This window comes from Myotis daubentonii, chromosome 13 (assembly GCF_963259705.1).
Source record: "Myotis daubentonii chromosome 13, mMyoDau2.1, whole genome shotgun sequence".
NCBI classification, from domain to species: Eukaryota; Metazoa; Chordata; class Mammalia; order Chiroptera; family Vespertilionidae; genus Myotis; species Myotis daubentonii.
In genome coordinates this window covers 42,457,160-42,470,500 of record NC_081852.1, presented here as the reverse complement: position 1 = coordinate 42,470,500, position 13,341 = coordinate 42,457,160, and the positions used below count along the sequence as shown (strand labels likewise).

The 13,341-nt window shown below is 42.2% G+C and overlaps 1 protein-coding gene across 2 annotated transcripts in view; it reads left to right on the top strand.

Annotated features, from left to right (window-relative positions):
• The first annotated feature begins 844 nt into the window (after nucleotides 1-844).
• BLNK (B cell linker) overlaps nucleotides 845-13,341 on the top strand; it is a 72,273-nt gene continuing 59,776 nt past the window's right edge. Inside the window, exon 1 of one of the 2 annotated variants that reach the window (XM_059660933.1) lies at nucleotides 845-1,139. Coding sequence is in view for 1 of the 2 variants with exons in the window: in XM_059660932.1 (XP_059516915.1) it covers nucleotides 1,093-1,139 (47 nt within the window). In the remaining variant the exon portion in view is untranslated. The remainder of the gene's footprint in view (nucleotides 1,140-13,341) is intronic. The other variant, XM_059660932.1, reaches the window with a different exon arrangement.

Genomic DNA, 13,341 nt, shown 5'->3' with positions numbered 1-13,341 from the left:
CTAGGTATTTCCTTCTTCCCTGGCCTTAAACTGCCTTCTGCTCTCTGAATGACAAACAAATCAGAGGTTTCAGAATAGGTCAAAGGAATAGGCGAGTCTTCCAGAGGGAAGTGGACCTCTCTGGTGGGTCAGCCCGGGCAGGCGTGCTTCCCTCCTCGCTGCTCCTCGCCCCACCCGCTGTGCTTGGGATGCCCTCACTGCTCCCAGGTCTGCACTCCACTGGGTCTGGTGAGCAGGTGATAGCGAGCAGGGGATGAGGGCAGAAGGGGACAAAGGCAGTGAGGAGAGTGGCACCCTGTTTCTAGGGAGCTTCCAAATGGCCTGATGTCAGAATTGCATTGTTGGGAGATTGTTGGATTTGTTCTCAGCTGACATTTGGGTACATCCTGGTTTTGTCTGCAAGCATCTGGCTATCGGCATAACTCCTGACTCCACCAGCCTGATAAGGAGGACATATATCTTATGATGGAGTTTATTTTAAATACTTTAAAAAATATTTGGTAGGTGGAAGGAACAAGCAGAACAATATAAAAATGCCATTTTCATATAATTTCCATCTTTAAGTGGAAAAGTTTACCCATGACTTTATGCAAATGAGCATAAAGTTCCAAAGAAACCTTCAGATGGAATGGATTATTCTGCTTTTTCTTGAGCCCAGGAAGCTGCTGGGGACAGCGTGACACCTGCTGGAAATAGGACTAAATGTGTTTGAGACAACAGGAAGTAGTGACCAGCAGAGCTTGCCCTGACCTGGTTACAAATCTGGTTATAAAAGAAAGCAGCTGGAAAGAAATTTGCATGTCCAATAGGTTTCACTATTAAAGTTTACACAACGTGGAGTAGTCAGCCAAGCTGGCTGGCTCCCCAGATCACATGATTATGTAGAAACATGAAACTTAGCTATGTGTTCGAGCAAGTTTTACTTCTCCCTGGTACAAGGGTGTTTGCCAGCAGTCTGAACTCGCAGAAATCAGACTCGAGTGACTGGGGCCCTTGAGAACAAAGGTTTATCATGCTACTCCCTAGGAGGGCCAGGGACTGCTGACGTTACCACTGGACGGTCACTTGTGGCTCTTATCATCACCAAAAAGAATGGACAAGCTTAATAAAATAACTGTCCCTGCCAGTCAAAAGTTGAGGTAAGATTCTCCCCAATCAATACTTTTTTTCTTCTTCTTCTCCTTCTTCTTCTGCTTTTTCCCAATGCTCTTACTGCCTCGCAGAAAAACTGAAATCCTAGAATACTTTCTAGTTCTAAGGCAGTGGGTGGCAACTGCTATAGGGAAGTGGGCAGGATTTTTTAAGAAGAGTGTAGGAATAAGTGGGTTTGTTCTAGCTGGCTGTTGCCAATAATAAAGTGTAAAGCTCTGGAGAGAAAATTTAAAAAAAAAAAAAGTCAAAAGTTTAGATTCTACAAAAGATCAGCTTTCAGAGTCTGAATACAGCAAGCTTTTGCTAAGGAAAAGTCTACTTTGGTCCTCAACAATTTCATTGTAGATTGCTATGCAATGTTAAGGGTTGTTGTAATCATTTTATTAATTTACTTTGTGGGTATATATCACAAGTGTTTTGGGGAGATTGGGTCTGGTTTTCTCATGTCCTTATGTCAGTGTAACAATTATCTATAAAAATCCACTTAGAACAAATAAATCAGAAATGACCCAAGGGCAAGAATCAAGAAACTTCTTTGATCTATGGAAAAGATAACTTCCCAAATTTTGAGTTTGAAACGCTTCTTTTTGTCTCATTGTAAGGGCACCGTGGTTTTTGGAGACTGGAACTTTTAAAATGTTCAATGACTGTTTTATATTCCAACTACCATTTGAACTTCAATTTTTCACAGTTGTGACTTGTGTAGCAAGTAAGTTATTACAAATATCAAGGAATTAAAACTTTTGAGACCAAATTTAAGAGAAATTATCCTGGCATTGGCAAAAGGACAGCCCTTCATAGTTAGAATATGGGCCGTATGCCTGATAGGTGCGTGGTAAATGCAGTTGGAGGTGAACTTGATGTGAAATCTGTAGGCGGTATCGCTAAGTCAGCCATTTTGAGGGCATGTTGTTGGGTGTCTGTGGCTGATCTGCAGGGACAGGGGACAAGAAGGCACTCTGTCAAGCCCTTGATCTCAAGTTTCTACACCCTCATGGGAGGGGAGCAAGGAAAACAATGGAAGTAGTAATATAAGAAAAGAATTAGAGTAGCTGGAGAAGGTTTCAGGGAGAAGGTGCTTGCTTCAAGAGCTAGGCTTTGAAAATATCTTCTATATGGTTGGTTGCCTTTTTGTTTTGTTGGTGGTTTCCTTTGCTGAGCAGAAACTTTTTAGTTAGATATACAGATCATGTAGCACAGACTTATACACTTGATACCTACATAATCTCATTAACCAATGTCACCCCAATAAATTTAATTTTAGAAAGAAGAGCTAGGCTCTGAGAGGTAGGTAAGATAACCATAGAAGGAAAGCATTATGTCCTGGGAGGGAGGAAATACAGAAGCTGACACGTGGAGCTGGACTTCAGAAGGGTCCATGGTGAGATAGTGAGAGTTTTCTGCCCAGCACAGACAACAGAGTAGAGCATGCAGGACCCGAAGTTCCCGATAAGGTTAGATGCATGGGGTGGGGCCAGATTACAAAGGACAGGGAGGACAAGGTTGGAGAATGGGTTACACTGTTAGAGTGTCACGCCAGCAAACTTATAGGAAGCTGGCAGGATGGACTGGAGTGGGAGGGAAACTGGAGGCAGGGAGACTCAGTAGGTGGGGGCAGTTAAGTAACCCAAGCATATAGTGTTGCAGGCCTGGATCTGGGGCACAGCAGTGAAGAGGGAAAGGGAAGAAGAGGTAGGGAAGACATGCCAAAGAAACTAACAAGGAATGGATATTAGGTCTTGTCTCCAATGAGCAGGAGGGTTTTTATAGGTCATTCTTAGAGATATTCCATAACCTGGAGCTATACTAAGTCTTAGAACCTCTTTCAGGAAATACAAATGGGAATTTAAAGAAAAGCAATAGAACCTAAATCACTTGATGGTCCCTCCCTCTGGGACAAAATCCAGCTTGATCATAGAGTGGTCATAGTTAATATACACCCATAGATTATGGGGTAGAAAAACAAAATTATATTGTGGATAATCATACACTACACTCATCGGCTTAGGCAGAAATAACTTTTTTTTTCCACTTGGTTACTCAGTTGTCTTTACAGAATTGGCCCATTTTGGTAAAATGTGCACTGTCAACGTGGAACATTTGAAAGAAATGAAATTGTAAGCACAATGGACTTAAAGCACCATCTTACCTCTTTTTCTGTAATTACATGGGAGAGTGAGAAATAGGTAAATGAAATACTTGATCCCTGTGGTTTAAATCCTCTGTCCCAACTGGTTAACATCAATTCAAAAGGTTGCCTAATTGTGCAATTATTTGGCACCAGATGACAATATAAGTGGAGAGTTGTGTATATACACTCTTAGGATTATCAAAGTTTATATGAGACTTTGCTTAAATTCTTAGTCACAAACATAGAAAGATAGTGAGTATCTATCAAGGGTGGCTAAAAGGGATGACCCTGATCTAGGGGAAATAGTCCAAGGGCTGAAAAAAAAAAAACTGGAGCAGAAGAAGTGACCAGGAATGAAGGAAAAACAGAATCAGCCAAGGAAAGGAGGGAAGACAGGATTGGAAAGAAACAAGGGATCCTCAGAATGAAGGAGAAAGAGAAGGTTCCTCGATGAACACCGTTGGGGATCAGTAGCACCCTGAGACTGTGCTATGGAAGAACTGAGGAAGGTGCGGTGGCTAAGTTATACTGGACCACAGAAATGTGTGAGCACAGATTCTCCCCTTTTCTCTCCCATTGGGGCACTACAGAAAGTAGGTTTCTCTGTTAGTAGTAATTCATAAACCCTCAGGATCTTCTAGTTTATTATTAGCCATAATTTTCCCTGGATTTTATGAGATAAGTATATCATCAGAAACCCAGCTAAGACCTGGGTTCTCAATTCTCCCACAGTAAACATTCCTATGGTCATAAAAAGTTTACACTTCTAGGTAAACATTCGAAATTTACAATCCTGATTACATTGACTATGTTCTTTTCAAGTTAGTGAAACTAGTTTAAAAGGAAATTTTATATTTTTGTACTTTTAATATCCTCCCAGAGACTCATCATCTGTGCTTTTGTATTTTTCTTTGAAGCACCTGAAAACACATGTTCACTTATTTTTACAAATGCAAAGGGTCTTTGACATGAGTCTGGTTAAGCCAAGTCTCCACAGTTCTTATCTTATTGGTTAAAGAGTACAGTAGTTTTCAGTCAAACTGACACATATTAACTTTAGGTACATTTATTTAATATCCCTGGTCCCAGTTTCTTTTCTGCAGCTGATAAGACAGAGATAATAACAGTATCGATCTCATATGGCTGCTGAAAGGATTAAATAAATTATTTTGTGAAGCAGTGACACATAGTGAATCTGGCACATTGTAATATTGGATTTTAAAATGGTAGTTTTAAAATGATATTTAATTAATATCAATATTATTATTCTTGTTAATTCCATAGGATGCAATTGATTTTCTGAACATAAACATGGGACTTTACATTGATCATTGATAAATGTCATGTTAGTTTCAGTTCTTCTTTCTGGCTATTTTGGTTATTTTACCTGTTGATTCTGACATTTGTGGCATTAAGCTTTGCATGGACTGTAGATGTGAGAAACACCCCTCCTCCGCCTTAATCTTAGAGGCTAATGCAACTGTTGAGCATGACAGAGCCCTGTCATGGGTGTCTGGGTTTAATGCTAGGACTCTCACTTGGAGATCTGATTTAACAAATTCTAGGATATGACTTCTCTTCTCAGGTCTTGGAATTCTCAATTGGAGTTTCTAGTTACTTGACATACCAATTTCTGAAGAAACAAATTCACCTTCTTTTCACCATTCTGGCACTAGCGCCCTCTCTGGTCCTCCTTGTTTCTGTCAATAGTTACATCATCAACCCAAAGTCATCCTTCTCTCTGCATCTCCACTCACCTACCACACCCTATAATCTTTCCTTTATGATGCCTCCATATATGCCCTTATCTTCCTTTTCTACCACAGCATCCTGAATAGAATTTCATCTCCCCTGTGTCCCACATCTACAAAACAAGGAGTTTGGGCCAGATAATTCCCAAAGTCCCTCTCAACTCTGTGTGATCCTTTAAGCATGGAGACCATGCTTAACATATGTTACATTTCCTAACATTGTTATTTTATCCCATGACTCTCAGGAATATTTCCTGAATGAATTATCCATGTATTTGAGACAAGCTGTTTTCAAACTCTTTTCTTAATCTGTTGAAACTGCCCACCTCTGAACACTGGGGCCAGAGGATTCTAGAGAGCATCCAGATGAGATTATCTAGATGGTGACTGGTGTATTTAGAAGGACAATGCAATTGGAGCCCAAAAGGGCTGAATTCCAATTGCCAGTTACCAACCATGGGTCCTGAGGAAGTCACTCAACTTCTCTAAGCCTCAGTTTCCTCAAATGTCAAATAAAACTAGAGATGCCCTCCTCACAGGCTTGTTGTGAAGACCAAATAAAATAACATGGACTGAAATACACTGAGAATATTTGTCCAGGGGCTCACGGTGGATAGAGCAAGTCTTGAGCACACACGTGTCTGGGGGCATCACTCCTCTCCTCCTTTATAAGCTTGGGTTAAAGGCCAGTGCTGATGTGGGAAGGCAAAAAGGAGGCACCACTTCTGATGATAGAGATCCAATAGGCTTCCATTCTCCTCACACTGCATTGTGTCATCTGAGAATCCTCTTAGCTGGGCCATCTTGTGTCATACAGATGGATGGACTATTCAGACAAAGCCTCTTTGTCCTTATGGAAAAGCCACACAGGAGCCACATTATTAGATATTTACTATGTGTGTGTGTATCTCAGAATCATCAGCTAAAAAAACTCATGGCACTCTTTCTCACCCATGGCTGTGCCAGGAAAATCTACACCAGAGTCCACATATCCAAGGCACGCCCTCTCCTGAATCCAATGATCACCTGTGTGCCATGTCTGAACAAGTCCTTCCTCTATGCAACCGATCTCCAAATGGGCTATGATGCAATTAATTAGGTTTCCAAGAACTGAACCGCAATTACATTCCATCCCTGCCTCCCACATCATTGGATTAGAGGAGACAAGGCTGGTACCAAATGCTTCAGACACATTTACAGACAATCTCTTGCTTCTTTCCCCGCACCCTCGACAGATGACTAACCTCTTCTGTAGAATTTACTAGTTTAGTTCATTTTCAAAGAGGATCTAACTATTGCCCTTATGCAATGACATCAAAGAATCTAGCCTTATTAAAGAGTACAGTTTAGAAAAAAAAAGAGAAAGTAAATGACAGCTTGTTATAGGGAAATTGAAACAATGGATGGTTTTCTTTGGCTTTTTAATAAACCCTAGACATAGCTGCATCATTGAGATGAGTGGTTCTCTACCAGGGTCAATTTTGCCCTCTAGGGACATTTGATCGTCACAATTGGGGAGGGAGGTGCTATAGGCACCTAGTAGTAGATGCCAGGGGCGCTTCTAAACATCCTTCATTGTACAGAGCAGTCCTCATCGCAAAGGATTATCTGGCCCAAAATGTCAATAGTGCTACTGTTGGAAATCTCTGATTCAGACCAAGCACATATCCATTTGCATATTTTTATAGACAGTATCTACTTAAAGTTTAGAACATAATATATGTAACTTTGCAATTGATGCAGCCTCTGCTCACTGGACTGATTTTCCTTGGTCAGAGATGGTTTGAGTGAAGGGTTGCCAAGGGAAAGGGCTAGAAGTACTCGGGCCTATATTTTAATGATTTTTTTTTTAAAAAAATACTTTGTTTCTAACAAAACTGGATTCCACGAACTACATGCACCATTGAGGTACATGTTGTTCTCTCCTGGGTAGAGAAATGGGAGCAGGAAATAATTTCTAGACATAAGATCCTCCTGGAATAGTCTCTGCTTCTACCTCTGTAAGCAGACTTGGTTTCCTTCAGTGGAAACCCTCAGAGCTGGGATAGAAAGTGACGACATAGCTATTAAAAAGCCTAAGGGCTCACAGATCTGACCCAATGGTCAAATTCTGGACAGAGGTGGACATCCTGTTCTTGTCCTGGAGCAGCTTGCATTGCCCTGAGGTCCATGGGTGGAACACTGCCCAATAAAGACAAATCAAGGCATGGAGGGGAGATGACAGGTATTTGTTTGTCTATCCTTTAATGCAGTGGTTCTCAACCTTCCTAATGCCTCAACCCTTTAATACAGTTCCTCATGTTGTGGTGCCCCCCAATTTCATTGTTACAAATTGAACATAATTAAAGCATCGTGATTAATCACAAAAACAATATGTAATTATATAGGTGTTTTCCGATGGTCTTAGGCGACCCCTGTGAAAGGGTCGTTCGACCTCCAAAGGGGCCGCGACCCACAGGTTGAGAACCGCTGCTTTAATGCCTTCTCCGTCACATATGAAGATTCTGCAGCTGTGTCTGCGAGGAATGAATTTGGAAACTATCATCTGGGATAGTTTCAGCTGCAGCATTCACCCTCTGGGTCTCCCTGGGACCAGTGATCTATATTTTATGAAAATCATGGATGGGTTTTGAGGGTGCAGCTTAAAACACACACACACGCTTATTCCAGTTCTATTATAAAGCAATCCTCTATCTCCCCCTATGCCATTCCCCATGACTTCTTAAGTTGGTATTGATCTTATCCAGATGTCAGAAAAACAGTTTTCCTGATTCTCTTGTGCTATCAGGAAGGTGAGGGATGCAGGCTGGCACGGGGCTGCTGTCTGATGTAATGTCAGATGCTCCAAGCTCCTGGTTAATCCCAGATTCTGCCTCCAAGCTAAAGGGGCTTCAGTATTCTTGGCAACTGTAGAAATAGCCTTGCCACTGACAGCTGAGGGCTGTCTGCTCCCAAAGAGCTCCTCCCACAGGCCCCTGCTCTCCTGGTCTGGCCCACCTTCTCCTACCTGTCCCCACCCCACCTCCCTTCCAAAAGGGCATCTGTGGGCAGCTACACCTACAGGCTTATTTTTAACTCCAATGTTTTTTATAACCCTTTCTGGTCTAGGTCCCCAAATAAGCCACTTTCCTTCAGCCCAGCATGGCTGTTTCAGTGCTAATTTCAAAAGTAAGGCAAGGAAGCCAGCTTCAGGGACATGTACCTCCCTGGTGAGTCAGGCTTCTCCATTAGCCACTTTCCTGAGAAAGGAACTCATAACCCCAGGGGCATTCCTGCCTCCCCCAGGCTAGCTGGGGCCCCAGACCTACTCCATCCAGACAGCATCCCTTCCCACATGCAGCAGGGGCCTGTGAGCTCCCTGGTAGTGTGGCCAGGTACTCACACAGGGCCTATGTCCCAAGAACCCCATTCTGGGGTTAATGCCGTGCTGTCACAGTCTTGAAACTCTGAATAATACTCAACAAGGGGCCCTGCATTTTCATAATACACTGGCCCCAGAAATTATGTAGCCAGTGCTGGCCATGGGTTCCACGAGCCATGAGGCTGAGCCTGCTCCCCCTGCAATGTGTAGGGACATGGACATCAATGGGGAAGCCCCTACTCAGATCATAGAGGTTTACCTGCCCAGGACTGAGAGGCCATCTCTTCTGCCCCCTTTATTTCTCAGGTAAGAAAGCCAAGGCCCAGAGAGGTGAAGTTACCTGTTCAAGCTCGCACCAGCAGAGCCTGTTCTAGAACTACACCTCAATGTTTGCCAGCCAGGAAGATGAGTAGGCCACACCCTGCTTTTTTTCCCCTGTGTCATTTACTGGCCAATTAAACATTCTAACTTAGTCTGTATTCTAAAATCTTACTAGACTTTTTTTAAATTAAAAGGCAACCAATTTACTAGTCAGGATCCCCAGTGAAGCCCTACCCAATCATGCTGTCAGTATTTCAGGCTTTTACATGTTTCCAGGTCCAAACTTAAATCCCACGCTTACTCAGATGTGTTTGATGTAGTTTTAAAGAATTCTTCCACTGGCCAGGTGCTAAATTTAGGTCTCTTCCAAGTGTCTTATTGTGTTGAGACTAGCACTTCTGCAGTTGCCTTCTCTTTTTACCCCTTCTTTCTCTCTTTTTAAAAGTTTTTTAAGTGAATTTCTTAGGGTGACATTGGCTCATAAAACCATATAGGTTGCAAAGTGTACAACTCAAGGAAACATCATCTACACACTGCATTGTGTGCCCACTGCCTCAAGCCAAGTCCCTTTCTGTTCCCATTCTCCCCCCTCCCCTTTGCCCACCTCCGCCTAGCCCCTCAACCCCCTTCCCCTCTGGCTAACACCACATCGTTGCCTGTGTATATGTGCTATATATTATATATGGGTGGTTTTTTTTCTTAATCCCTTCACCTTCTTTCATCTAGTCTCCCAACCCCTCTCTCCTCTGACAGCTGTCTGATCGGCAATTCACGGCTTCATTCATTCATCCCTCATTCTTTCCTTTCTTCAGTGAAGAGACATTTATTGAGCATGTACTGTACAGCGAGCACTGATCTGGTCACTGCCTTTGAGGAATGCAAAGTCCACTGGGAAGAAAGACATTTAATCAAGTAATTCCAATAAAGAATTGTTGGGAGAGGCAGTCTCCCGCGTGCAGTATTTCAAAGCCCCACTCAACCACATAAGAATGGCCCTTGGGCCTGGAATACTTCCTTACCAAGAGATACGGAGTTCTTGCAGGCTGTGCCAAGCTTATCACTTTGTTTGAGAATATCTTTCCCGGTTTCATGCTCAAGGAGTACTCCTGTTCCTTTGTTCTGCCTTGGCAAGTATGGCAATGGCCCTCAGGCACACCACTGCCTTTCAGGAGAGAGGATTACCTGCAGGCCAAATGGCTGCAGGGAGCTGGGGTTAGCCACAAGGGACCATTGCACACCACTGATGTTGATTTTGCTCTATCTCTTCTCCATGTGAGTAAAGCATTGCTCTATCTGAATAAATAAATGAATAAAATAAAGAATGCTCCCACAATAATGAACACGAATGTAATCTGAAAATGAGTTATAAGGAGCAGAGTTAGTCTTACCTGTGGACTGAGTGTACAGGATCAATGTGGTGTAATTTAAGAAGTGCTCAGAGAGGTGTATTTGCTGTTCTGGAATGAATATGAGCTTTGGAATCAGGCAGACCTAGGTTTGGGTACTTGCTCTGTCCCTACGAGCTCATGGCCTTTGAAAAGATCTCTTTTAGCCTCAGCTTTACCAGCTGGAAAATGGGAATGATAATATATACCATAATGGGGGTGTTGCAACAGTAACTATGTTGACTAGAAAGAGAGCTCAGTGAATGTCCCCCTAAAATCCTCCTAGCCTGGGCTTTCCTGATGCCCCAAATTGCGTCATTAGCATGGCATCCAGTTGGATAAGGCAGTGTCTCTGATTCTTGGATCAGAATTAGACAGCATGAAGTATAACAGGCTTAGGCATTAGTGTTATCTGTCACTAACACCCAGGCAGGAATCAGTGATCTGAGCCAGCTCAGACTGAGGTGGCTCAATCAACAGTTGTTAGCTGAAAGAATGGAACATTGTTCAAGAAAGTGGTGATAAGAAAGAGGGAAAGGTCAGAGCGGGGAGGCAACAATTCCCTACGTAAAGGAATTCCCAGGGAGGCCATGTCTAAGGGTACTTAAGGGTACTTGGACTAGAGCAGTGGTTCTCATCCTTCCTAATGCCACGACCCTTTAATACAGTTCCTCATGTTGTGGTGACCCCCAACCATAAAATTATTTTCGTTGCTACTTCATAACTGTAATTTTGCTACTGTTATGAATCATAATGTAAATATCTGATATGCAGGATGTATTTTCATTGTTACAAATTGAACATAAAGCATAGTGATTAATCACAAAAACAATATGTAATTATATATGTGTTTCCCGATGGTCTTAGGCGACCCCTGTGAAAGGGTCGTTTGACCTCCAAAGGGGTCGCGACCCACAGGTTGAGAACCGCTGGACTAGAGGATTAGAGTTCAAAGTCAGAAGAAATGTCCTCCCATGTTCAATTTTTTGTTGTTGTTGTTTACTTGACAACTTCACTTTGTTCAAAGTGTAAAACGTTGCAGAAGGAAGAATAATCTTTCAAGCACATAAAGCATGTTAATGTCCATATTTAATACTGAACAGGAAAGAAATTGTCATTTTACTGTAGTGCAAATAAATACTGGAGAATCAAATACAAACATGAGAAATGTACTTCCAAAAAAAAAAAAAGGAAGATGGAAAATGGAATACTAAGTCATTGGAAAACTGAACCTCTTACCCATATGTGATTATGTTGCCCTTTAAACGGCCTCTTTAGCTTGTTCATGGGCAAAGCTCTCTTTTTACAATGGAAAGACTTTTGATTTCACATTGTTTCCACATTCAAAGATCATTACAGTTGCCAAGTCAATCCCAGATGATTGGGCCTAACATGCCTGATGAATTCTGAAGACAACCTCTTAACAGAATTAAAACAAAAACTATTCATGCAAATACCCCAACAGTTGATTGAAAAAGAATCTGCTTCAAAATTGCTAAAGGCTGCTTTATGTGTATGAGGTTTCCTTCCGGGGTGACGAGAGTGTTCTGTGACTAGGTGGTGGCAGTGATTGTACAGCACTGGGAATGACTAAATGCCCCTGAATTGTATACTTTGAAATGGTGAATTTTATATTGTGTGTATTTTACCACAATAAAAAAATTGATATTGAAACTTTCCATATTTACTTAAAATAGTTTATTTAAGAGACCCATGATCATATTCTTATTTGACCAATTAGATATTGTTTCAAATGTTTAAAAAATGTATTATCAATAAACATTTCTGAATGGTTTTTAATAATTAAAAGGTTGCTTCTACTTCAATCCCTACACATCATGTTCTCCAATATCCTTTTTGTTGCTGTTAATCCTCACCTGAGGATATTTTTCCATTTATTTTTTAGAGAGTGGAAATAAGAGGGAAAGACACAGAGAGAGAAACATCGATGTGAGAGAGACACATCAATTGGTTGCTTTCCGCACACGCCCCGACCAGGGCCCCGGGATGGAGTCTGCAACCAAGGTACATGCCCTTGACTGGAATCGAACCCAGGACCCTTCAGTCCACAAGCCGATGTTCTATCCACTGAGCCGAACCGGCCAAGGCCCCCAATATCCTTTTATGCAGAGCCCAGTGAAATGAGCTTAACTGAGTCAATTTTTTCCAGTACATGGGAAATACCATCCCATACTATTTACTCCCTGAAAGTACTTTAGCTGGGCAAATGGATGCCTAGACAAGTGGGTATCAATATTGTAGTGTACCATGTACACACAGCTACGACTCATTTTCCCCCCTTAGGTTAATTTTGAAAAGAACATGCTCAAAGTCTTTGAACACATTCATTTTCTAGAATTATATAGGTTTACTCAGTGTGAAGAGGAAGGAACGCACAGCAGCCCTTTAAGACCCAGTGGCTCCTGCCCATAAAACCAGGGACAGGGAAAGCCAGACAACTTGTGTCACATCAAATGAAATCTTCTAAGAAATTTAAAAGCTAATATAGCATGGTTTCCTTGTCATCTCATTGGTTCAGGGTGATGGGCCCCATGCCTAGCTGCCTCTGATAGGGTAAAGCATTCCAGGATTTTGGGTTTTTTTAAGGATTCAGGGATTTAGTATAATCATCCTTACTCATGGTTGTGCCCAGTCAGCCCAGTTTCTGTCTGCTTATAACCCAGATCAGCAGTTTGGACGTGCCAAAGACTACCACAAAATATTTGCAAATCCCAGTAGGGGAAAGAAAAAAAATGGCAGAGTGTCTGGAAAAACTTGCAAATTACGTTCCCCATTTAATACGTGGTTAGTAAGACAACCCAGGCTGTGAGATGCTCACGTGCAACGTGCACGCACTCACTCCACCAAGGACTCCTCGGTTGTCTTTCTGACCAGGGTGTTGAGAAAGGACACACAAGGCTGTGGTGCTCAGGCCTCCTTCCAGCTTCCAGCCTCTACTTCTTTTTTTTTTTTTTAAATAAACCTTTATTGTTCAGATTATTACAGATGTTCCTCTTTTTCCCCCCATATCTCCCCTCCACCTGGTTCCCATCCCACCCCATGCCCTTACCCCCTGCCACTGTCCTCATCCATAGGTGTAAGATTTTTGTCCGATCTCTTCCCGCACCCCCCACAACTCCTTCCCCCCAAGAATTGTCAGTCTACTCCCTTTCTATGCCTCTGCTTCTATTATATTCACCAGTTTATTCTGATTTAATGTTTAGGTTCACTTGTTGATAG